This window comes from Carcharhinus amblyrhynchos, chromosome 3 (genome assembly GCF_965287045.1).
Source record: "Carcharhinus amblyrhynchos chromosome 3, sCarAmb.v2.hapA, whole genome shotgun sequence".
NCBI classification, from domain to species: domain Eukaryota; kingdom Metazoa; phylum Chordata; class Chondrichthyes; order Carcharhiniformes; family Carcharhinidae; genus Carcharhinus; species Carcharhinus amblyrhynchos.
The window spans coordinates 127,526,568-127,553,019 of NC_137326.1; the positions used below are offsets into that span (position 1 = coordinate 127,526,568).

Below are 26,452 nucleotides of genomic sequence, written 5' to 3' on the forward strand. Positions count from 1 at the left end.
GAAGCTCCAGGCTGGTGATGCATGTGAAAATTATTTTTCCTGAGAAATATGATAATAGGCTGTTGTGGTATAGGATGTTCACTGTGTGGATTGACAAGAATGTCAGAGTTCAGATGATCAACTGCAGGGAAGTTCCATTTCAGAAACACCCATTTCAGAAAGCAATTTGCCAAAGATATGAGGAGACAAATTCTAGGCATGTCACTCTGTACTTGTGTATTTGCTGCAGATACCATGAAGGATAGAAACAGGGCTGACCTGCTCGAGTGTCTCATCCACTATAGGAGAACAATGAAGGCACTTTTGTTTCTAGGTTTTGCCGCCGTGGTTTCATTTGGAGCGCCTGGTTATAAGTATGCTGGGTAAGGAATGTCCTTGAATTCATTAAATTATTGCCCATAGCCCTAGCCATTCCTATCTCTGCAACCTCCTTCAGCTTACAACCCAGTGATATCTCTTTCAATTCTTGACTTATAGGCATTCCACATTTCCCTTGTTCATGGCCATGCCTTCTGCTGTTTCAGCCCTAAGGCAGCGCGGTGGCACAGTAATTAACACTGCTGCCTCACAGTGCCAGAGACCTGGATTCGATTCCCAGCCTTGGGTCACTGTCCGTGTGGAGGCTGCACAATCTCCCCGTGTCTGTGTGGGTTTCCTCTGGGTGCTTCAGTTTCCCTTGTGCTGGTTAGGTGCATTGACCATGCTAAATTTGCACTCAGCGTACCCCAACAGGCGCGCAGTGTGACAACTAGGGGATTTTCACAGTAACTTTGTTGCAGCGTTAATGTGAGCTGACTTGTGACATTGATAAATCAACTTTAAACCCTGAGCCTTTCAACCTCCCTCCTCTCCTAAAGATAGCATTAAAAAATATTTCTTTAATCAAATTTTTGATCACCAGTTTTAATGCATCCTTACGATGTGTAAATTTTTCTCCGCTTGCTCCTGTGAAGCACCTGGAGAGCTTACTCGGTCATATTACAGAATCCTAGAATCCCGACAGTGCAGGAGGAGGCCATTCAGCCCATCAAGTCTGCATTGACTATGCAATGAAATATCAAACCCAGGCCTACCACCCTCCTCCCTAACCTTCTAACCCCATGCATTTATCCCACTTATCCCCCTTAACCTCTACATCGTGGGACACTAGGGGGCAATTTAGCATGGCCAGTCCATCTAACCGGCACACCCTTGGAGTGTAGGGGGAAACTGGAGCACCCATGCAGTCACGGGGAGAACATGTAAATGCCACAATGACAGTGAACCGAGGCCGGAATCAAACCTGGGACCCTGGCGCTGTGAGGCAGCATATCTGCTATATAAATGCAAGTTGTTGTTTTCAGTGTGCCGTGGGAGTGAGGGAGGTGTGCACCTTCTAAAAGTGATATATAGTTTTTGTTGACAGCGAGAAAGTTTTGCGCCTGTGGCCGGAAAATGAACAGCACCTGCAGTTTATAAGGAACATGGCCAGTTCCGTGAAGGTATGATCTCATGTTGCTAATTCGCACTCACTGCTATTTAATTTTGAGGTGACACAGTGGTTAGCACTGCTGCCTTACAGCACCAGGAACCTGGGTTTGATTCCTACTTGGCTCACTGTCTGTGTAGAGTTTGCACGTTCTCCCCATGTCTGCGTGGGTTTCCTCTGGGCCTCCGCTTTCCTCCAAGAGTTTGAAAGACGTGCTGGGTAAGTGCATTAGTCATGCTAAATTCTCCTTCAGTGTACTGAAAAAGGCACTGGAGTGTGGTGACTAGGGGATTTTCACGGTAACTTCATTGCTACTGTTAACGTAAACCTACTTGTGACACTAATAAATAAACTTTCCAAAGATGTGTCACAGAGAGCTGACACCTGTTTCAGGAATGCATGAACTAAAGAGCAGCTTTTCACTTCCCATTTAAAGAACTAATTTAGCTAATCCTGAAAGCAAGTTTAGTGACTAGTTACCTCCTTATAAATGACCACTTGAGCTCCCCGTTTCCACCCAAATCCAAAAGCACTCTCAATTAGCCAAGCAGCACTCACAGTGCAGGGGGAATAGTAGGGTAAATACATGGGATTAAGGGGATAGGACCTGGGGGGGGTGGGGGGGTTGGTTGCGGAATTGTGGTTGGTGCAGACTGTAGAGATTCTATGAAAATCTTTTAATTGCATTTGATGAAGCCATTAATTGTCTCATTGACGTGTGCGCAGGTTGATTTTTGGCAGCCGGATTCGGCCGAGTTGGTGACCACAAACAGGAGTGTGGATTTCAGGGTCGATGCTTTCTGGGCCTCGTACATACGGGCTGGACTGGAGAAGATTGAATTGAAATATCAGTTAGTCTCAGACCTTGTATTGACTTTTACCAATCAGAAACCTGAGGGGAAGGGTGAGAGGGTGAAGTTCCTGCCTTGGGTGTATTCGATGACTCCGCACAAATTGGACGCCAATCGGCCCCAGTCACCTCAAATATTATTTTTTTGCTCACCTTCCTTTCAAACTAATTTGCACATTACCAAATTTACTTGTAACCCAATGAAATCTGTGGAATTCACTACCCCAAAGTGCAGTGGATGGATGCTGGGTCAATGAATAAATTTAAGGAGGAGTTAGACAGATTTTTTAATTGGTAATGGGTTGAAGGGTTATGGGGAGAAGGGAGAAAAATGGGTTTGAGTAGTATATCAGCCGTGATCGAATGGCGGAGTGGACTCGATGGGCTGCATGGCCTAATTTTGTTCCTATATCTTATGAACTACGTGTATCAGAACCTAATTTCTTATTTTACATTTGCCTTTAAACATATTTTGATGTATTCAGGTGGGGGAACCCACTGTCGTTTCATCAAAGCAGCTGAAAACCAGTTTGTCACAAAAGATAAGCATTTTTAAAGGTGTGTCTCATCCACATAGAGGTTTACAGCATGGAAACAGGCCCTTTAGCCCAACTTGTCCATGTCATCCCTTTTTTTAACAATTAATCTACTCCCAATTGCCCAAATTTGGCCCATATTCCTCTATATCCATTGTACTCATGTAACTGTCTAAATGCTTTTTAAAAGACAAAATTTTAACTCTGGCAGCTTGTTGCAGACACTCACCACCCTCTGTGAGGAAAATTTGCCCCTCTGGACCCTTTAGTATCTTTCCCCCCTCACCTTAAACCTATGCCCTCTAGTTTTAGACTCCCCTACCTTTGGGAAAAGACATTGACTATCTAGCTGATCTATGCCCCTCATTATTTTATAGACCACTATAAGGTCACCCCTAAGCCTCCTACGAGAAAAAAAATTCCAGTCTATCCAGCGTCTCTTTATAACTCAAACCATCACAACCCAGTCAGCATCCTGGTATCCATCTGTGAGTAAGTGAATTTTAAATATCTGCAATTGACTTTGAAAAGCGATAGACTATCGTCTAGTGGTTATGTTGGTGTGCAATAGTCAGCTGCTTAGTAAACTCAGGAGAAAATAGCTTTCCACGTGCGGATCTTAATACCAAAAGAAAATATTGCTCAATTTTAAGAGTTTACTCGAAGGATTGCAAACAGGAGCAATGAACAGAAACATTTTGATCCGTGGCTATCACTCATTTTGTGAGCGTAGCTGGCTTGCAATGCAATGTTTTCCCAAACAGCCCAATAGATGGCGCTGGGCGCTGGGTGTAATCTTTGGGTGAATTGTGAGAGATCTGCCTTCTTTGTCTTAACCACCCAGAATGACCATGTTCACATTAATCTTACTTTGCACAGCATATTAGTTGAGAACGTGCAGACCCTGGTGGAGAAACAGTTTGACCGAAAAAAAATCAGTTCAACAGGCTACAACTATGAAAAATATCATCGGTTGGAGGAGGTAAAAACATGATTGTGTCACAAAATTAAACAGAAATGTAAGATCATTCTGAAGGTGTATAATTTGATGCTCGGCATGTTAAGAGTTCCTCTGGTTAAAGGCACGGCTAACGGTAAATCCCGAGTTGTTCAAAATCCCAGAAGGAAACAACTACCCTCAACTGTGTTTGCAATTTGTATAGTGTGAGGAGAGACTTGAAATCCCCAACTCCTTTTGATGATTTTAACAAAGCAAATGTTTATTGAGAAATAGAAAAAAAATAGAATTACATTTTGATAAAACAGTGGCTTTACACAGCATCACTACTTTAAACAGTTCTAAACAATCTTGACTTAACTTCCATCAGAGCTAACTTTCCCAATTAGTGTGACAACATCTTATCCTTTCCTTTTTGCCTATGTACTCTATGAATGGTGTGTTTCATCTGTATAGCGCGCAAGAAATAATACTTTTCACTGTGTTCCAATACATCTGAAAATACGAAATCAAATCAAAACCTTATAGATTTTGAGATCGTTATAAATCCAGAAAATGTTACCACACAAGGCCTTCATGTCTCTTGGGTTTGATTCTGAAATTAACCAGCAGTTTGTTTCTCAAATCAGATTTCCTTCACACAGCTTGTTGGGAGGTATACAGCTATTCATACTGTTGGCTGAGGTGTAAAGCAACTTTCCCCATAGGTTCCAGTATTTCATAAGAACATAAGAACATAAGAAATAGGAGCAGGAGTGGGCCAACTAGCCCTTCGAGCCTGCCCCGCCATTCAATAAGATCATGGCTGATCTGTCATGGCTCAGGTCCACATTCCCGCCCTCTCCCCATAACCCTTAATCCCCTCTCTGATCAAAAACCGATCAACCCGCGTCTTAAAAATATTTAGCGAGGTAGCCTCCACCACATCAACGGGCAGAGAATTCCAGAGATTCACCACCCTTTGAGTGAAGAAGTTCCTCCTCAACTCTGTTCTAAACCGCCCCCCTTTATCTTGAGGCTGTGCCCCCTAGTCCTACTGTCCTTTCTGAGCGGGAAGAGTCTCTCCACCTCTATCCTATCCATCCCATTCATCATCTTATATGTCTCAATGAGATCCCTCCTCATTCTTCTAAACTCTAACGAGTACAAGCCTAATTTATTCAGCCTCTCCTCATAGCTCAACCCCCTCAACTCCGGCATCAGCCTAGTAAACCTCCTCTGCACTCCCTCCAAGGCCAAAATATCCTTGCGTAAGTACGGCGCCCAAAACTGCACACAGTACTCCAGCTGCGGCCTCACCAATGCCCTATACAGCCGCAGCAAGACCTCCCTACTTTTATATTCAATCCCCCTCGCGATGAAGGCCAGCATCCCATTCGCCTTCCTGACCACCTGCTGCACCTGCAAGCTGGGTTTTTGCGACTCATACACAAGGACCCCAAGGTCCCTCTGCACCGTCGCCTGCTGCAGTTTTTCTCCACGTAAGTAATAATCCTTCCTACCATTATTCCTACCAAAGTGGACCACCTCGCACTTGCCAACGTTAAATTCCATTTGCCATTTCCTGGCCCATTCGCCCAGCCTATCTAGATCCTTCTGTATACTCTCCCCACCCTCCGCACAATTTGCCTTTCCACCAATTTTGGTGTCATCAGCAAATTTCGACACCCTACACTCGGTTCCCTCCTCCAGATCATCTATATAAATGGTAAATAGCTGAGGCCCCAGCACCGACCCCTGGGGCACTCCACTAGTCACCATCCGCCAATCCGAATAGCAACCATTGACCCCCACTCTCTGCCTCCTATTTGACAACCAATCCTCTATCCACGCTAACACCCTACCACCAACCTCAATGCCCCCTGACCTTCTGCAATAACCTCTTGTGAGGTACCTTGTCAAACGCCTTCTGAAAATCAAGAAAGATCACATCCACTGGCTCTCCTCTATCCACCGCCCTAGACACATCCTCATAGAACTCCAGTAAATTTGTCAGACACGACTTCCCTTTAACGAAACCGTGCTGCGCCTGCTCTATCAAGCAGTTCCCCTCAAGATGCCTCGCTATTTCCTCCTTGATGACGGATTCTAACATTTTACCTACAACAGACGTTAAACTAACAGGCCTATAATTCCCCGCCTTTTGCCTGGCACCCTTCTTAAACAACAACGTAACATTAGCCGTTTTCCAATCTTCTGGCACTTCCCCGGAATCCAGCGACGTCTGGAAAATAACCAACAAGGCATCCACTATCACCTCCGCCATTTCTTTCAGAACCCTCGGATGCATTCCATCCGGTCCTAGGGACTTGTCCACAATCAGCCCCTCCAGTCTGTCGAGCACCACCTCTCTAGTAACAGTAATGTCATCGAGACCCTCCAGTCCTACCACCTTTCCATCTCTAACATCCGGCAAATTATTCACATCCTCCTCCGTGAAGACCGAAACAAAAAAGTTATTCAAGACCTCAGCCATATCCCCATCCCCTACCACTAGGTCCCCTTTCTCATCCTCTAAGGGACCAACGTTCACCCTAGCCAGCTTCTACCTTTTTATATATTTATAAAAACTCTTGCTATCCTTTTTTATATTGAGCGCTAGCCCAGCTTCATAGTCTCTCCTACCCTTCCTTATCAACTTCTTTGTCAATCTCTGTTGACATTTAAACCTCTCCCAATCCTCTTCTTGCCCACTACTCTTTGCTACTCTAAACGCCTCCGCTTTTACTTTAACACTTTCCTTCACCTCCTTCGTTATCCACGGCTTATTACCTCTCCTCCTACGGTCCTTTTTGACCATCGGAATAAATTTCTGCTGAGCACCAAGAAAGATCTCCTTAAAGATCCTCCACTGCTCCTCAGCAGACCTACCTTCCAACGCGCTCCCCCAGTCCACATTCGCCAATTCTTCTCTCATCCTACCGTACTCCCCTCTGTTCAAACAAAGGACGTGTGTCCGGGAACCCACTTTCTCCTCCTCCATCTGCACCAGAAACTCCACCATACAATGATCACTCTCCCCAAGAGGATCTTCCTTATATACGGTTTTCCCTTTAATTTCTCTTTTATCTTACTTCGTTTCTTTAGCAATGCACTTTCATAACATTTACTTTCCTTCTCTTTATTTTACCTTTTAGAGTTTAAAAGAAAAGTTGACTCCCTTTATCCACCTTACCTTATCCTTTGAACCCTTGACAACAGTGGGTGGCACAATGACGCAGTGGTTAGCACTGCTGCCTCACAGTGACAGGGACCTGGGTTCGATTCCTGGCTCGGGTTATTGTCTACGCGAGTTTCCTCCACGTGCTCTGATTTCCTCCCACAGTCCGAAAGATGTGCTGGTTAAGTGCATTGGCCGTGCTAAATTCTTCCTTAGTGTACCAGATTGTGGCGACTGGGGGGTTTTCACAGTAACTTCATTGCAGTGTTAATATAAGCCTACTTATGATGCTAATAAATAAACTTAAACTTTGAAAAACTATCCATGTTCTGTACCCATTGTTACTAAGTTGCTTCAGATAAACATCTATTTGCTGTGTTACTCGGCTCATTAGCATTTCAGGTAAACACGATAGATTCACACAGTCACTCAATCCCTGGCCTTAATTATAATACTCGTTGTTTCCCTTAGTTGAAAATATATGAACAGAACATGGACAACAAAAAAATTCTGTTTTTTCTGGACGGCACGGTAGCACAGTGGTTAGCACTGCTTCTTCACAGCTCTGGGGTCCTGGGTTCGATTCCTGGCTCAGGTCACTGTCTGTGTGGAATTTGCACATTCTCCTCATGTCTGCGTGGGTTCCCTCCAAGTACTCCAGTTTCTTCCCACAGTCCAAAGATGCGTCGGTTAGGTGGATGGGCCACACTAAGAAATTGCCCCTTAGTGTCCAGGGATGCGTAGGTTAGAGGGATTAGTGGGGATAATATATGGGAGCAGGCCCTGGGTGGGATTGTGATTGGTGCAGACTTGATGGGCTGACGGGCCTCCTTCTGCGCTGTAGAGTTCTCTGATTCCAATTTCTTGGATTTCCCGGATATGTTTTCTTGGCAGCACGCTGTGTCACGATGTGACCTTGAAGGTTTCCTTTGCTCGGAGGTTATGGTGCAAATTTTGGAATGTGTTTACAATTCTGCTGGCAAACACAGGACAGAACACAAATATATATTCAAGTGTTGATAAACCATCACAGCCGGAAGAATTCCTAGGCTAGGATTGTTCTGATGTAAAATTGGCACAATGCGTACTAATGTAATACTGAGGTGGCCTGTATCCAAACTATGCAGATATTAGTCCCACTGCAGAATTCATGGGGATTGGATTTTAGGGGTTCCAGAAAGTTGGTGAAAGCAGACATTTATTAGTGGTCAAGTATCATTGAAGGAATCCTGTATGTATTTAGTAATTGTTGAGTGGGTCAATGAGATAAGGTGCCAAGTCTTTCCCTTGCAAGATTTTTCAGTGGCCCCTTGTAAATACCAGCTGAAGCTATGTTCCGTTTTAATGTTCATTTCAAAGATCATTCCGTGAAAGCAAAAAAAAAGCAGAAAAATCTTCCCCCACCACCACTCCCAAACCCCGAGTCTGATGGTCTGCGATTGGGCTATTCCGGATATCCCTCCCATTCGCTCTCCTTATCCAGACGCCACAGCTAGTGAGGCCATTAGCCTGAAGAAGATGTCGCTCATGGAACTTAAGCGACTTGGCGAGGTGGGACAGGCAACTAATCCCCTCTGCTTGTCTTTCCTCAGGCCTCTAGATTCAAGCACCGCAGCCTCCATAGACATTTTCATACTGTAAATTTATATAGGATTTTGAAAATTGTATTCAATTTGAAAAATATTCTTAAAAAAAGTAATAAAAGCTATCGGTTTTTTTTAAGTTTATTCATGGGACATGGGCATCGCTGTCTAGGCCAACATTTATTGCCCCTCGCTAATTGCCCCTGAGAACATAGAACATAGAAACATAGAACATTACAGCGCGGAACAGGCCCTTCGGCCCACAATGTTGCGCCGACCAGTCTTATTTTTAAAAAAAAACATTGACCCACTAATCTAAACCAATCCCTTTTCGTCCATAAACCTATCCACCAATCTCTTAAACGCCCCCAAACTAGGCGCATTTACAACTGCAGCAGGCAGGGCATTCCAGTCCCTCACCACCCTCTGGGTAAAGAACCTGCCCCTGACATCCGTCCTATAACTACCCCCCCTTAATTTAAAGCCATGCCCCCTCGTGCTAGATTTCTCCATCCGAGGAAACAGGCTATCACCATCCACCCGATCTAAACCTCTAATCATCTTATATGTTTCTATAAGATCCCCTCTTAGCCGCCTTCTTTCCAGTGAAAACAACCCCAAATCCCTCAGTCTCTCCTCATAGGACCTCCCCTGCATACCAGGCAACATCCTGGTAAACCTCCTCTGCACCCTCTCCAAAGCCTCCACATCCTTCCTGTAATGTGGGGACCAGAACTGCACACAGTACTCCAAGTGCGGCCGCACCAGAGTTGTGTACAGTTGCAACATGACGCTGCGACTCCTAAATTCAATCCCCCTACCAATAAACGCCAAGACACCGTACGCCTTCTTAACAACCTTATCTACTTGATTCCCAACTTTCAGGGATCTGTGTACACATACACCTAGATCCCTCTGCTCCTCCACTCTATTCAAAGGCCTCCCGTTAGCCCTATACTCAACACATCTGTTATTCCTACCGAAATGGATTACCTCACACTTCTCCGCATTAAACTCCATCCGCCACCTCGCGGCCCAGCTCTGCAACCTATCCAAGTCACCCTGCAAACTTCGACACCCTTCCTCACAATCTACCACACCTCCAACTTTGGTGTCATCAGCAAACTTACTAATCCACCCAACTATACCCTCATCCAGATCATTAATAAAGATTACAAACAGCAGTGGCCCCAAAACAGATCCCTGAGGCACACCACTCGTAACCGCACTCCATGATGAATAATTACCATCAACCACCACCCTCTGTCTCCTATCTGCTAACCAATTCCTGATCCAAGTACCTAAATTACCACCAATCCCATACATCTGCATTTTCTGCAGAAGCATACCATGGTGAACCTTATCAAACACCTTACTAAAATCCATATATACCACATCTACTGCCTTACCCCTATCCACCTCTTTGGTCACCTTCTCAAAGAACTCAATAAGGTTAGTAAGGCACGACCTTCCCGCTACAAAACCATGCTGACTATCTCTAATCAATTCATTACTCTCCAAATAACTATAAATCCTATCCCTAATAATTCTTTCTAAAACCTTGCCCACTACAGAAGTAAGACTCACTGGTCTGTAATTCCCAGGGAAGTCTCTGCTCCCCTTCTTAAACAATGGGACAACATTCGCTGTCCTCCAATCTTCCGGTACTATACCAGAGACCAACGACGACCTGAAGATCAGAGCCAGTGGCTCTGCAATCACCTCTCTTGCCTCCCATAGAATCCTAGGGTAAATCCCGTCCGGACCAGGGGACTTATCTATTTTCAACCCATCTAGAATATCCAAAACATCCTCTGTATCAACTACAATACTTTCTATTTTACACCCCTTCACCCCAGTGACCTCCTCAGCTACATTCATATCGTCCTGCGTGAACACCGAAGAGAAATAATGGTTCAATGCCTCTCCAATCTCTTCCGGTTCCACACACAACTTCCCCCTACTGTCTGTAACTGGCCCTAATCTTGCCCTAACCAACCTTCTGTTCTGAGAAGGTGATGCTAAGCTGTCTTCTTGAACCGTTGCAGTCCGTGGAGGTATTGTGATGTTCCAGATGTGCTCACAAACAATTTTTCTATTGCAGATTAATCGCTGGATTGTCAAGATCACCGCTGAACACCCGACACTAATTTCCCGCTTTCAAATTGGACGGAGCTATGAAGGTCGACGCATCTATCTCCTCCGGGTAAGGCGACTTCTACCAGATTTGTTATTGTTGTGATGGTTTCTGATGTCTGCACTTCACCCTGCTGTGACGTGCAGTAGGGGTGGCGCAGTGGAAACGTGCTGGGCCCATAAGCCAGAGGTCGACGGATCAAAACCATTCTCTTAAGACGGCACAGTGGTTAGCACTGCTGCCTCACAGTGCCAGGGACCTGGGTTTGATTCCTGGCTTGGGTCACTGTCTGCGCAGAGTCTGCACATTCTTCCCATGTCTGTGTGGGTTTCCTCCAGGTGCTCTCTCTCCTCTCATAGCCCAAAAGACATGCTGGTTAAGTGCATTAGCCATGCTAAATTCTCCCTCAGTGTACCCAAACAGGCACTAATGTGAAGACTAGGCGATTTTCACAGTAACTTTATTGCAATGTTAATGTAAGTCTACTTGTGACACTAATAAAGAAACTTCAAACATGTCAAAAGACTTGTGTTTTGCGAAATAATGATAGATTGTGTGTTTGGACCAATAAAGCAGCCTGATGGGATGATAGTACGTGTGCCAATCTCTTGTTACAGGTTGGCAGGAGAACGGGTTCGGCGAAACCTACCATCTTCTTGGACTGTGGAATCCATGCCAGGGAGTGGATCTCTCCAGCATTTTGCCAGTGGTTTGTGAGAGAGGTTAGCAAAACACTCGTGGGATTTATTTACAACACTTTCCGATAGCAGTCGAGAAACATGCCCATGCAATAAACTTCTGCTTCCACAGGCCACAAGAAACTATGGATCTGATTCAACTATGACCACGCTCCTTGATAAACTGTATTTCCTGGTTGTCCCTGTTATCAATGTGGATGGCTACGCCTATACCTGGACCGAGGTAAGTGTCACAACATCTGTGGATGACCCAGAGTAATTCAGAAGACAGTCATTAGGGTTAAAAGATTGAGGGAAAATGAAGTCAATGGTGGAAAACAAAAACTCAATCTGAAAGAGTTTTGCTACAGAAGCCAGGTTACATAAGAGCCTTCGAAATAGCACCAGGAACGGTCATGTGGTCCCTCAAGAGGATCATGGTCAATCATTGACATCAACTCCACTTTCCTTCCCTATCCACATATCCCTTAATTCTCTTAGTGTCCAAAAATCATTCTACCTCAGCTTTGACCTGAACAACTCAGCATCCACTGCCTTCCAGGGTAGGTAGATTCTAAAGGTTCACTCCATCCCTGGTGGAGAAATCTTTCCTCCCCTCAGTAGACTAGGAGCTGCCAGATGTCCTGTCTATAAATGGGCCCTAAGCCTTTATTTGAGTAAATCAATGGAACTGGAGTACAGGTGGTTTTGTTTGGTTTTGTTTGGCCTACATCTTTGCTCACACAGAATGTATCAAGGCACAGCTCCCCAGCACTACAAATGTCAGTCTTCATGCCAATTTGATTCACTCCACATGATTTCAGGAAATGGCTAAAGGCACTGGATGCTGCAAAGGCTTTGGGCCCTGATAATATTCCGGCAATAGTACTGAAGACTTGTGCTCCAGAAAGAACGCCAGAAATTCAGCAGTGAGTAACTCACCTCCTGACCCGCATGTCTACCATCTACAAGGTACAGGTCAGGAGTATAATGGAATATCCTCCACTTGGCCTCCAACAACACTCAAGAAACTCAGCACCATTCGGGATAAAGCAGTCCACTTGATTCTCATCCAACCATCACCTTAAATATTCACTCCAAACACCATCGACCTCTAGTGAATAGCAACAGTGTGCAGTGTTTACAAAATGCATGGCAACAGATCACCAAGGTTCCTCTGACAGCACCTCGAACATCTACCACTTAGAAAGACAAGGGCAGCAGATGCATGTGAATGCCATCACCTTCAAGCCACTCTGATTTGGATATATGTTGCAGTTCCTTTGCTGCTGCTGGATTAAAATCCTGGAACCCCATCCCTAACAGCACAGTAGGTATACATACACCACATGGACTGCAGCAGGTTCAAGAAGGCAGCTCACCACCATCTTCTCAAGGGGCAATTACAGACGGGCAATAAATACTGGCCTAACCTGTGAAGCCCACGTCCGGTGAAAGAATTTTTTTTTTTTAAAAAACCCTTGCAAGGGCGATACATTCACTGCGGTTAGGCAATGATCTCATCTCTAGGAATTGGGACAGTGGACCAGTTTCTCAGACTGATCACACCGGCAGGGTTCTCTGGTCCTGCTGTAGTGAATGAAGATTTGGCTGAGCGCCAAATTCCCCATCCTCATTTGCAGTAACACCAGTGGCTGGAAAATTCCAACCAGTGTGTCTTGCTTTACACAGAACAGAATCCTTAGACTTTTAGAGTCAAAGTCCCTGAACTGATTTGGTTATGTGTTGAGTCAGAGAGAATGGGAGAAGCATGGGCTAAGTTTTGTGCAGCCAGATTAAAATTGTTTCAAGAAGAATTAAGTTGGATCTGGGCATCATTGAAGATCAGGGATAGATGGAACATTATGTAAATGATCAACATAACGTCAGAGGATGCATTAGTCCAGGTAAAACTGCTTGAGAAAAGAGTAATGGCCTATGGCACTGCTGCCTTACAGCACTAGAGACCTGGGTTTGATTCCTGGCTTGGGTCACTGGTGTTTGCAATTTTTCCCCGTATCTGCTCTAGTTTTCTCCCAAAGTCCAAAGAAGTGCAGGTTAAGTGGATTGGCCATTATAAACTGTCCCTTCGTGTCAGGGGGATTAGCAGGGTAAATATGTGGGGTTATAGCAATAGGGTCTAAGTGTCAGTGCAGGCTCAATGGATCGAATGCTCCCTTTTGAACTGTAGGAATTTTTTGGATATGTCAGCCTCAGCTCAATCCACTGTCCATGCTAAAATATTACCCCAACTCTGTAAGCCCTTAACTTGTCTCTTAACGCTTGATGGGGTGCTTTATTGAATGCCTTTTTGAAATCCGGGTATACTACATTTACTGGTTCCCATTTATCTAGATTACTAGATGCTGGGCAAGACAACAGCTCAGTGACTATCACTGTTTGCTGTGCAGACATGTGGATTTGGGCCAGTGTCTGTGGGAGTTTACGCATTCTCCCCGTGCTTGCGTGGGTTTTCTCTGGGTGCTCTGGTTTCCTCCCACACCCCAAAGATGTGCTAGTAGGCTGATTGGCAGAAATAAATTGTCCCTAAATTAGTTTCCCTCAATGTGGATGGCCATAAAACAATAGATAAGGGTCATGGCTGGAGGGGGGGACTGGTGGTGTTAAAATGGCGGTGCGGGCTCGTTGGGCCGAAGGGCCTGCTTCCCTGGCTGTTTTATTCTTTGTTCTTTGTAGTACATTCTCAAAAATCTCCAATAAATGTGTAAAACAGGTCTGTATGAACCTATGAAAATATGAATTAGGAAGAGGGATACGCCATTCAATCCCTTTAAACCTGCTTCACTATTTAGTAAGATCATGGCTAATCTGATTATTTCTTCAACTCTACATTCCTGCCTATTGCTGAAACCTGTTGACTCTCTTGTTAGTCCAAAATGTATCTATCTCTACCCTACAAACATTCAATGACCATGCCTGCACTACTTTCTGGGGAAGAGTTCCAGGGACTCATAACCCTCTGAAGAAAAAGTGTCGAATTATCTCCATCTTAAATGGCTGCTGCCTTATTTTTAAACTTGTGCCCATGTTCCAGTTTCTCCCACAAGGAAGAAACATCCTTACAGCATCCACCCTGTCAAATCCCCTCGAGGTGTCGCGCGTTTCAATAAGGTCACCCCCATCCCAGGCGTCAATCGAATTTTGGGCGGCACAGTGACACAGAGGTTAGCACTGCTATCTCACAGCACCAGGGACCTGGGGGTTCAATTCTGGACTTGGGACTCTGGGAGTTTGCACAGTGCCTGCAGTGGGTTTCTCCCGGGTGCCCCACTTTCCTCCCACACTCCAAAGATGCGCAGGTTAGATGATTGGCTGTTATAAATTGCCCCATTGCGGGGTAAGTGTCTGGGGTTAAAGGGAGGGGGTATGGGCATGAGAAAGATGCTCTGTTGGAGAGTCAGTATAGACTCAATGGGCCCAATGGCCTCCTTCTGCACTGTAGGGAATCTATGATTTCTCTGAATGAACCTTTTATTATTTGGCTATGTAAGGAGTTGTTCATCTGATAGGATGATAGGAGGGATCTTACACATTTATTGCTTTGCCGTGTCTGCCCACAGGATCGATTTTGGAGGAAAACACGTTCCAGGAATCGTGGCACACATTGTATAGGCACAGACCCAAACCGAAACTTTGATGCCAAATGGTGTTGTAAGTATTTCTATTTTAACAAACAACACAACGAACATTTCTATCAAATCTCTTTGAATCACGGGAGGCAATGGCCTAGTGGTATTATCGCTGGACTATTAATCCAGAAACTCCGCCAACGTGCTGGAGCCCCCGGGTTCGAATCCCGCCTCGGCAGATGGTAGGATTTGAATTCAATACAAATTCTCTGGAGTTAAGAATCTACTGATGGCCGTGAAACCATTGTCGATTGTAGGAAAAATCCATCTGGTTCACTAACGTCCCTTCCTTTGGGGAAGGAAATCTGCTGTCCTGACCCAGTCTGGCTTACATGTGACTCCAGAGTCACAGCAATGTGGTTGACTCTCAACTGCCCTCGGGCAACAAGGTGTGGGCAAAATGTGCAGATTAGGTGGATTGGCCGTGCTAAATTGCTGGGGTAAATGCATAGGGTTATGGAGATAGGGCCTAAGTGGCATTGTGGTTGGTGCAGAATTGATGGGCCGAACGTCCACTGTAGAGATTCTATGATGGGCAATATTTGCTGGCCAGCCAGCGACACCCATGTCCCACAAATGAATTTTAAAAAAGTGCCTTGAAGGAGGAAACCAATGTGGAGGGGCCTCCTAAGCCTGTCCACCAGTCTGTGCCACGTAATCTTTCATAATAAACCTGCCTTCTCCTCACTTTAAGAAGTCTCACAACACCAGGTTAAAGTCCAACAGGTTTATTTGGTAGCAAAAACCATTAGCCTTCAGAGAGCTCGCTGCCCTTCATCAGGTGAGTGGGAGATGTGTTACAAACAGGGCATATAAAGACACAAACTCAATTTACAAAATAAAGGTTGGAATGCGAGTCTTTACAGGTAATCAAGTCTCAAAGGTACAGACAATGTGAGTGGAGAGAGCGTTAAGCACAGGTTAAAGAGATGTGTATTGTCTCCAGGCAGGACAGTTAGTGAGATTTTGCAAGTCCAGGCAAGTCGTGAGGGTTACAGATAGTGTGACATGAACCCAAGATCCCGGTTGAGACCGTCCTCATGTGTGTGGAACTTGGCTATCAGTCTCTGCTCAGCGATTCTGTGCTGTCATGTGTCGTGAAGGCCGCCTTGGAGAATGCTTACCCGAAGGTCAGAGGCCAAATACCCTTCTAATAATAATGGATTCTCCTCACTTCCCGTTAATACTCCTGCTTATCAAATATCTCCCCATCTCTGATTGAAGATGTAGGAATTGTCCTAACATTAGCTGCCAGTTGTTTCAAACCTTAGAGTGTGGATGTACTTCCTAATTTCACTCCTGAATGGCGTTATTTAAGGCAATGGGGAAGGTGTTGAAAGATTTAGTGCCACAACCGTGGATCAAACCAGATCCAGGTTCCTGACTTTGGTTCAGTTTCTTGGCTCCCCTATTTTGATTGGAAGCTTCCCCTCTTTGGGTCCTGTGAGTGCTAATACACGGCGCTGATGCTATATTTCAGCTTAAGTTGCAGTTACAGTCAGCTTACAAATTTACCCACATTCCAATAATTTATTTCAACTAAATTGTGTTTGTTAACACCAGAGACCACTCACCTGACGAAGGAACAGCGTGTTCCGAAAGCTAGTGGTGTTTACTATCAAATAAACCTGTTGGACTTGATAGAGCAGACACAGCACGGTTTCATTAAAGGGAAGTCGTGTCTGACAAATTTACTGGAGTTCTATGAGGATGTGTCAAGGGCGGTGGATAGAGGGGAGACGGTGGATGTGGTCTTTCTGGATTTTCAGAAGGCGTTTGACAAAGTACCTCATAAGAGGTTATTGCAGAAGGTCAGGGGACTTGGAGTTGGGGGTAGGGTGTTAGCGTGGATAGAGGATTGGTTGTCAAATAGGAGGCAGAGAGTGGGGGTCAACGGGTGCTATTCGGATTGGCGGATGGTGACTAGTGGAGTGCCCCAGGGGTCGGTGCTGGGGCCTCAGCTTTTTACCATTTATATAGATGATCTGGAGGAGGGAACCGAGTGTAGGGTGTCAAAATTTGCGGATGACACCAAGATTGGGGGAACGGCAAATTGTGCGGAGGGTGTGGAGAGTCTGCAGAAGGATCTAGATAGGCTGGGTGAATGGGCCAGGAAATGGCAAATGGAATTTAATGTTGGCAAGTGTGAGGTGGTCCACTTTGGTAGGAAGAATGGTAGGAAGGACTATTCCTTACGTGGCGAAAAACTGCAGCAGGCGACGGTGCAGAGGGACCTTGGGGTCCTTGTGCATGAGTCGCAAAAACCCAGCTTGCAGGTGCAGCAGGTGGTCAGGAAGGCGAATGGGATGCTGGCCTTCATAGCGAGGGGGATTGAATATAAAAGTAGGGAGGTCTTGCTGCAGCTGTATAGGGCATTGGTGAGGCCGCAGCTGGAGTACTGTGTGCAGTTTTGGGCGCCGCACCTGCGCAAAGATATTTTGGCCTTGGAGGGAGTGCAGAGGAGGTTTACTAGGCTGATACCGGAGTTGAGGGGGTTGAGCTATGAGGAGAGGCTGAATAAACTAGGCTTGTACTCGTTAGAGTTTAGAAGAATGAGGGGAGATCTCATTGAGATGTATAAGATGATGAACGGGATGGATAGGATAGAGGTGGAGAGACTCTTCCCGCTCAAAAAAGACAGTAGGACTAGGGGGCACAGCCTCAAGATAAAGGGGGGGCGGTTTAGAACGGAGTTGAGGAGGAACTTCTTCACTCAAAGGGTGGTGAATCTCTGGAATTCTCTGCCCGTTGAAGTGGTGGAGGCTACCTCGCTAAATATTTTTAAGATGCGGGTTGATGGGTTTTTGATAAGAGAGGGGATTAAGGGTTATGGGGAGAGGGCCGGAAAGTGGAACTGAGCCACGACAGATCAGCCATGATCTTATTGAATGGCGGGGCAGGCTCGAAGGGCCAGATGGCCTACTCCTGCTCCTATTTCTTATGTTCTTATGTTTATGACTTGAACCTGGTGTTGTGAGACTCCTTACTGTGTTTACCCCAGTCCAAACGCCAGCATCTCCACATCATCAGCACCAGAGGGAGCCAGAGAGCCATGTGCTGAGCTGGACGGGAGCGGGAGATGTCGGTTTTGTGATGTTAATGCGACGAGAAAGGGAAAGATGCAAAAGCAAAATGTCCGATTCACCACGTGTGGCCTTGATAACCTCGCTGGGATGTCCCCTGCTCTAAGGTTAGAATCCCTACTGTGCATTCGACCCATCGAGCCTGCACCGACTCTCCAATGGAGCATCTTCCTCAGGCCCAATCCCCGTAGCCCCACATATTTACCGTGTTAACCCCCCTGGCAGAGTGTTTTCCTCAGAGCAGAGAAGGCCGAGGGGGGGGGAACCTGATTGAGGTGTAAAAAACTGAGGGACACTCATTAGGTAGGTGGGAAAAATCTTTTCCCCTGAGTAGAGGGGTCAATAACTGGGGGCTAGAGATTTAACGTAAGGGGCAGGAGGTTTAGAGGGGATTTGAGGCAAAACTTCTTCACCCAGAGGGTGGTGGGAATCTGGGACTCACTGCCTGAAAGGGTGGGAGGGAAGAGAACCCTCACAACATTGACTAAAATGTTTAGATGAGCTCTTGAAACACCAGAGCGTACAAGGCTACGGACCGAGTGCTGGGAAATGGGCTGGGAATGGGCAGCTGGTTGATGGCCGGCGCAGACACGATGGGCCGAAGGGCCTCTTTCTGTGCTATATGACTCTATGGGCGTGATAATCCAGCTCGTCACGCCGGTGGGAATCTTCTAGTCCCTCTGTCAGCGTTTCCCAGCTCGTGTTTCCCAGCAGAGTATTTTTTTTTATTCATTTGTGGGACATGGGCGTCGCTGGCTGGCCAACATTTATTGCCCATCCCTGGTTGCCCTTGAACTAAACGCCTCGCTTAGCTATTTCAGAGGGCTGCTGAGAGTCAACCACATTGCTACGGCTCCGATATCACATATATATTGACAGTGGCGGGACCAATGGATCCCACCACCAGCGAATGCTACGCCATCTCCTGCCACGGGGAGGCCAGAGAATCCCACCGCCTGGCTCTATGCCTCGACTGTGAAGCACCTTCGAATGTTTTGTTATGGTTAGAAACATAATTGAATTTCTTTATTAAAGATCATCACCATGATTCTTCTCTCTGACGCCGATAGCATCATTTGTCAAGACATTTAGTTAAAAAGGTTACTGTTTGTAAGCAATAGGGCTGATTTAGGGGCTTTTAGATAAGCACATGAATGTGCAAGGAATAGAGGGATGAGGACCAAGGGATTAGTTTAATTTGGTGGCACATTCGGCATGTTTGCGGGCCGAAGGGCCTGTTCCTGTGCTATATGGTTCTATGCTCTATGTTCTATTGTGAAACGTGACGGCAAAGGCCTTGGAATCAGAATCAGCAGCCAAGAGTAGCTTCCAGAAGTGTTGGGTTATGGGATTGGGGCCAGCACCAACAAAGGGCTGGCGTCAGAGAACAGTCTCCGGGGCAACACTGGCAGCTGAGAATGGGCCGTGAGCAATTCCAGCCAGTGGTTAAAAACACGCTGCAGAGTGACTCAGTGACAAGCTATTCCCCTTGAAAAGCAAGATCTGGGCTCTCCGGGTTGATGCAAAAAATAAGACCATATGATATAGGAGCAGAGTTAGGCCATTCGGCCCATCGAGTCTACTCCGCCATTCAGTATGATTCTCATCCCCATTTTCCTGCCTCCGCCCTGTGACCCCTGATCCCCTTGTTAATCAGGAACTTCTCTCCCTCTGTCTCAAAGACACTCCATTGACCCGGCCTCCACAGCCTCCTGCGGCAAAGAGTTCCATAAATTCACCACTCTCTGGCTGAAGAAGTTGCTCCTTATCTCTGAGTGGGGGGAAGGGTGGGGGGGGGACGGGGGGGGCCATCGACAGGACCAGAAGATCCCACCAGCAGCAAGGCGAAAATCTCAGCCCTAAGGTTTAATCTGTATACTATGACAAAAAGTATTTCTGCTCACCCTGGCTATAATCTTTCCCATCAGCAAGAATGCCAAGGATTATGTGAAAATAAAGATTCATGTTTCCACGATAACCTGACCTCCAGAAAAATCTTGCTTAAAATATTGGCTTATCTTTCTTCTCTCTATAGATGCCGAATGACCTTGGGTGCAAAAAAAATTCCAATGCTTCCTGTTTGTCTTTGGGCTATATCTGAGTTGGAATAAATTAGAACCATCACACGTCCTGCTAACTGTCACATTGTGTCCTCTAGCAATCGGTGCCTCATCGAACCCTTGTTCTGAGACATACTGTGGTCCTCGGGTAGAATCTGAGAAAGAAGTCCAGGCTGTCGCAAACTTCATCCGTCGCCACAAAGGAAGCATCAAGGCATATCTCACCATGCACTCTTACTCTCAGATGTGCCTCTTCCCTTATTCCTACACCTATGACTTAGCGCCGAATCACGCTGAGCTGGTATGTGTCTCAGCCTTTTACATGTTCACAAACCCGTGCGATGCAAAGCAGAATTTGACACTTTGATTTATATTCTCTGAGAGACATTTGGCTTCAGTGGGAGGTGGGATGTTTGGGTTCTCAGTTTGAGAGCCCAACTCCCTTCCACAATGCAGTTTCTCTGGTTTATCAGGATGATCGGAGGAGTAAAATTGTTTCCTCCCCATAGAGAAGGAGGAGAAGCCTTCGGGTGGCCTGACAGTATTATCACTAGACTAAGCCAGTACGGTGGCACAGTGCTGCCTCACAGTGCCAGGAACCCCGGTTCAATTCCTGGCTTGGATCACTGTCTGTGCGGAGTCAGCACATTCTCCCCATGTCTGTGTGCATTTCCTCTGGGTGCTCCGGTTTCCTCCCACAGTCTAAAAAGCATGCTGGTTAGGGGCATTGGCCATGCTCAATTCTCCCTCAGTGTACCCGTACAGTTGCCGGAGTGTGGCAACTAGGGGATTTTCACAGTAACTTCATTACAGTGTTAATGCATGCCTACATGTGACACAAATTAAACTTTAATCTTTTACTATTAATCCAGAAACTCCTGGGAATCTGGGTTCGAATGCCACCAGGATAGATGGTGGAATTTGAATTCAATAAAAAATCTGGAATTAAGAATCTACTGATGACCATGAAACCATTCTCGATTGTCGGAAAACCCATCTGGTTCACTAATTTAGTGAAGGAAATCTGCCATCCTTACCTGGTCTGGCCTATGTGTGACTCCAGAACCACAGCAATGTGCTTGATTCCAACTGACTTCCAAGGGCAACAAGGGATGAGCAATAAATGCTGGCCAGCCAGCGACACCCATGTTCCATGAATGTATACAAGAAAATGCTTCATCTGGCAACAGATGCATGTTGACTTATGTGTCAGATCCATAAGAAATAGGAGCAGGAGTAGGCATTCAGCCCATCAAGCCCACTCTGCCATTTACTAAGATCACGGCAAATCTGCTTGTGACCTTAACTTCATTTTCTTGCCTGACCACATAATCCTTGACCCACTGTATCTTGAAAAATTGATCTAGCTCAGCTTTGAACATATTCAAAGACCCTAATCTTTTAACTCTCTGTGGAAGAGAGTTCCAAAGACTCATGACCCACTTAAAGAAGAAATTCATCTTTATTGCCATCTTAAATGGAGACCCCTTTATTTTTAAACTGTTCCTCGCGTTCTCGGCTGAAAGCTTCTAAGAAACCTTGGTGAGATCCTGCAGTGCATCTTGATGATGATACACATAACTGTGACACACTTTGGAGGGACTGAATGTTTGCAGAAGGGGTAGCAATCAAACAGGCAACTTTGTCCTGGATGGTGTCAAGCTTAAGAACATAAGAAGTAGGAGCAGCAGTAGGCCATCTGGCCCCTCAAGCCTGTTCTGGCATTCAATAAGATCATGGCTGATCTTTTTGTGGACTCAGCTCCACTTACCCACCTGCTCACCATAACCCTTAATTCCTTTACTGTTCAAAAATTTATCTATCCTTGCCTTAAAAACATTCAATGAGGTGGCCTCAACTGCTTCACTGGACAGAGAATTCCACAGATTCACAACGCTTTGTGTGAAGAAGTTCCTCCTCAGCTCAGTCCTAAATCTGCTTCCCCTTATTTTGAAGCTATTCCCCTAGTTCTAGTTTCACCCGCCAGTGGAAACAACTTCCCTGGTTCTATCTTACCTATCCCCTTCATAACCTTGCATGTTTCTATCACAACGCTTCTCATTCTTCTGAATTCCAATGAGTATAGCCCCAGTCTACTCAGTCTCTCCTCATAAGCCAACCCTCTCAACTCCAGAATCAACCTAGTGAATCTCCTCTGCCCCCGCTCCAATGCCAATATATCCTTTCTCAAATAGGAAGACTAAAACTGTACACAGTACTTCAGGTGTGGTCTCCCCAGCACCTTATATAGCTGCAACATAATCTCACTGTTTTTAAACTCCATCCCTCAAGCAATGAAGGACAAAATTCCATTTGCCTTCTTAATTACTTGCTGCACCAGCAAACCAACTCCTTGAGATTCCTAAACAAGCACATCCAGGTCCCTCCACATAACAGCAGGCTGTAATTTTTTACCATTTAAATAATAGTCCATTTTGCTGTTATTCCTACCAAAATGAATGACTTCACATTTACTGACATTGTACTCCATCTGCCATACCCTCGCCCACTCATTTAGATTGTCTAGATCCTTTTGCAGACTTTCAGCGTCATCTGCACAATTTGCTCTTCCAGCTCTCATAGTGTCATCTGCGAATTTTGACACACAGCACCTGGTCCCCAACTCCAAATCTTCTACGTAAATCGTAAACAATTGCAGTCCCAACACTGATCTCTGAGGCACACCACTAGTCACTGATCGTTAACCAGAAAAACACCCATTTACCCCCACTCTTTGCTTTCTGATGGTTTACCAATCCTCTATCCATGCTAACACATTACCTGTAACACTCTGCACCTTTATCTTATGTCGCAGTCTTTGGTATGGCACCTTGTTAAATGCCTTCTGGAAATCCAGATACACCACATCCACAGGTTCCTCATTATCCACTGCATATATAATGTTCTCAAAGAATTCCATCAAATTAGTCAAACATGACCTGCCCTTCATGCTTCATCTTACCAATGGGACAGTTTATATCCAGATGACTCACTATTTCTTCCTTGATGATAGATTCAAGCATTTTCCCTACTACAGAAGTTAAGCTATCCAGACGATAGTTACCTGCTTTTTGTTTACCTCCTTTTTTAAACAGTGGCGTCACAAGCTTCTTGAGTATGGTTGAAGCTGCACCCATCCAGGGAAGTGGACGGTATTCTACTTCATTGACTGTTGGCTGGGCTCATTGCCGTATCTTTGAGTCAAATCAGTTATGGGTTGGTGCCATATTCCGGGATTTAAACATGGAATCCAGACTGAGATTTCAATGAGATGCTGCACTCTCAAGGTTGCCATCTTCTTGATCAGTCATTAATGTAGACGCCTACTTATCTGTTCAGTTACGATGTGGAGATGCTGGCATTGGACTGGAGTGGGTACAGTAAGCAGCCTCACAACACCAAGTTAAAATCCCAACAGGTTTATTTGGTAGCATGAGCTTTTGAAGTGCTTTTCCTTCATCAGGTGTGCTCGCCTGATGAAGGAGCAGTGCACCAAAAGCTTCTGATTCCAAATAAACCTGTTGAACTTTAACCTGGTGTTGTGGGACTTCTTACTCTGTTCAATTAGATATAAGCAATCCCACTCATGATGGACTGGCCATCCAAGTTAGTACACAATGCTGTAAAGTCCCACATTTATAAGTAAGAAGATCTCAACCCTGGTTGGCTCAGTGATGGTTTTTTTAATATATTCATTTGGAACTATATTTTGTTAAACTCTTAATGAAACAGACTTGGAATCTTTGTGTAGTATTTGATTATTTTTGAAATGATGAATAACCCGCATTCTCTCTTGCAGAATAACCTTGCTAAGGGAGCAATTCGCAGCCTGGCCAGTCTCTACGGAACACAATATACTTATGGTCCTGGAGCTACCACCATCTGTGAGTCTTTGGCTTCGTTCTACATTTAGTCATCATTGTAAACAAACAAATAATTTATTAATAACGCTAATATGAAATGAATGGCTGCTGAGATTCCAAAGTCTGGAAATTCCACCTCAAAGCCTTTCTCCTCCCTTACAAACCTACACCACATCAACACACTTCTGTTCACCCCTCCTGATGCATCTTTCTTTCCTTCAGTTAAACAAAGAGAACAAACACCAGAGAAAATTACAGCACAGGAACAGGCCCTTTGGTCCTCCAAGCCTGCCCCAACCATGCTGCCCAACTTAACTAAAACCCCCATACTTCCCTGGACCATATCCCTCTATTCCCATCCGATTTATGTATTTGTCAAGATGCCCCTTAAAAGTCACTACTGTGTCCGCTTCCACTACCTCCCCCAGGAACGAGTTCCAGGAACCCACCACCCTCTGTGTAAAAAATCTGCCTCATACATCTCCTTTAAACCTTGCCCCTCGCACCTTAAACCTGTGCCCCATAGTAATTGACTCTTCCACTCTGGAAAAAAGCTTCTGACTATCCACTCTGTCCATGCCTCTCAAAATCTTGTCAACTTCTATCAGGTCACTCCTCAATCTCTGTCGTTACAGTGAAAACAAACCAAGTTTCTCCAACCTCTCCTCATAGCTAATGCCCTCCATATCAGCCGACATCCTGGGAAATCTTTTCTGTACCCTTTTCAAAGCCTCCACATCCTTCTGGTAGTGTGGTGACCAGAATTGAACACTATATTCCAAATGTGGCTTAACTAAGGTTCTATAAAGCATCAACATGACTTGCCAATTTTTAAACTCAGTGCTCCGGCTGATGAAGGCAAGCATGCTATATGCGTTCTTGACTACCTTCTCCACCTGCATTGCCATTTCCAGTGACCTATGTACCTGTACACTCAGGTCCCTTTGCTCTTCAATACTCTTAAGGGTTCTACCATTTACTGTATACTTCCTATCTGTATTAGACCTTCCAAAAGGCATTACCTCACATTTGTCCGGATTAAACTCCATCTGCCATCTCTCTGTCCAAGTATCCAAATGATCTATATCCTGCTGTGTCCTCTGATGGTCCTCATTGCCATCCGCAAATCCACCAAACTTTGTGTCATCTACAAACTTACTAAGTTACATTTTCCTCCAAATCATTTATCTATATTACAAACAGCAAAGGCTCCTGCACTGATCCCTGAGGAATACCACTTGTCACAGCCCTCCATTCAGAAACACACCCTTCCACTGCTACCCTCTTGTGTGCCTGCAAAGCACCAGGATTTTCCAACTGTGTTTGCCCTGAAACTGGAAATTCCCGCCCGAGGTCAACGGACCTTTCCATGAGCCGCTCCGTCAGAATGTGGAAATTCACCGCCTGGAGTCAGTTATTTATTTTAAATGTGGCACATTCGAACAAGTTGTTGTTACCTGGTGATGGGAAGCAGTGGCTTGGCGATTGAGACGTATGAGATGATGAATGGGATGGATAGGATAGAGGTGGAGAGACTCTTCCCGCTCAAAAAAGACAGTAGGACTAGGGGGCACAGCCTCAAGATAAAGGGGGGGCGGTTTAGAACGGAGTTGAGGAGGAACTTCTTCACTCAAAGGGTGGTGAATCTCTGGAATTCTCTGCCCGTTGAAGTGGTGGAGGCTACCTCGCTAAATATTTTTAAGACGCGGGTTGATGGGTTTTTGATAAGCGAGGGGATTAAGGGTTATGGGGAGAGGGCGGGAATGTGGAACTGAACCACGACAGATCAGCCATGATCTTATTGAATGGCGGGGCAGGCTCGAAGGGCTAGATGGCCTACTCCTGCTCCTATTTCTTATGTTCTTATGTTCTTATGATATTGTCACTGGAGCAGTAATCCAGGTACCCAGGGTAACGCTCATTCGCTCCTTTGAGGATTTGATGGAAGGTGCAAAATTGCCCAGTTGAAATCTCGGTGTTAATGTTGGCGTGCTGTCTTTGCACAGATCCAGCTGCTGGAGGTTCGGACGATTGGGCCTACGATCAGGGAATTAAATATTCCTTCACCTTTGAACTGCGTGACACTGGCAGATACGGCTTCCTGTTGCCTGAATCTCAAATTAAACCAACATGTGAAGAAACCATGCTGGCCATTAAATACGTGGCCGACTATGTCGTCAACAACTTGTATTGAAATAAATATGTATAAAGCATGTTAAAATAAAGACACTTGACAGTTCATAGTCCAGTATTCTCAACACGGGGAGGTCAATGAGGGATAACATTCATCTGTTCAGTTACCTGTTTAGGACTACAGTGGCATTCGCACCATAGCCGCACTAAATGTTAATGCTTTTAAGAATATTCAGCATTATTTTTGCATACTATCACAGAATCATAGAAAAACTACAGCACAAACAGGCCCTT

At 45.3% G+C, this 26,452-nt stretch overlaps 1 protein-coding gene across 1 annotated transcript; it reads left to right on the plus strand.

The window, feature by feature from the left end:
* Positions 1 to 291: 291 nt before the first annotated feature.
* Positions 292 to 26,244, plus strand: LOC145341533 (carboxypeptidase B-like). Its single transcript, XM_080186513.1, has 11 exons — positions 292 to 362; positions 1,406 to 1,481; positions 2,195 to 2,319; positions 3,734 to 3,836; positions 10,660 to 10,761; positions 11,310 to 11,414; positions 11,503 to 11,613; positions 14,951 to 15,041; positions 20,261 to 20,463; positions 23,962 to 24,046; positions 26,032 to 26,244. Exons 1-11 carry the CDS (start codon positions 292 to 294, stop codon positions 26,217 to 26,219), a joined length of 1,260 nt encoding a protein of 419 aa, XP_080042639.1. The 3' UTR covers positions 26,220 to 26,244.
* The last annotated feature ends 208 nt before the right edge of the window (positions 26,245 to 26,452 follow it).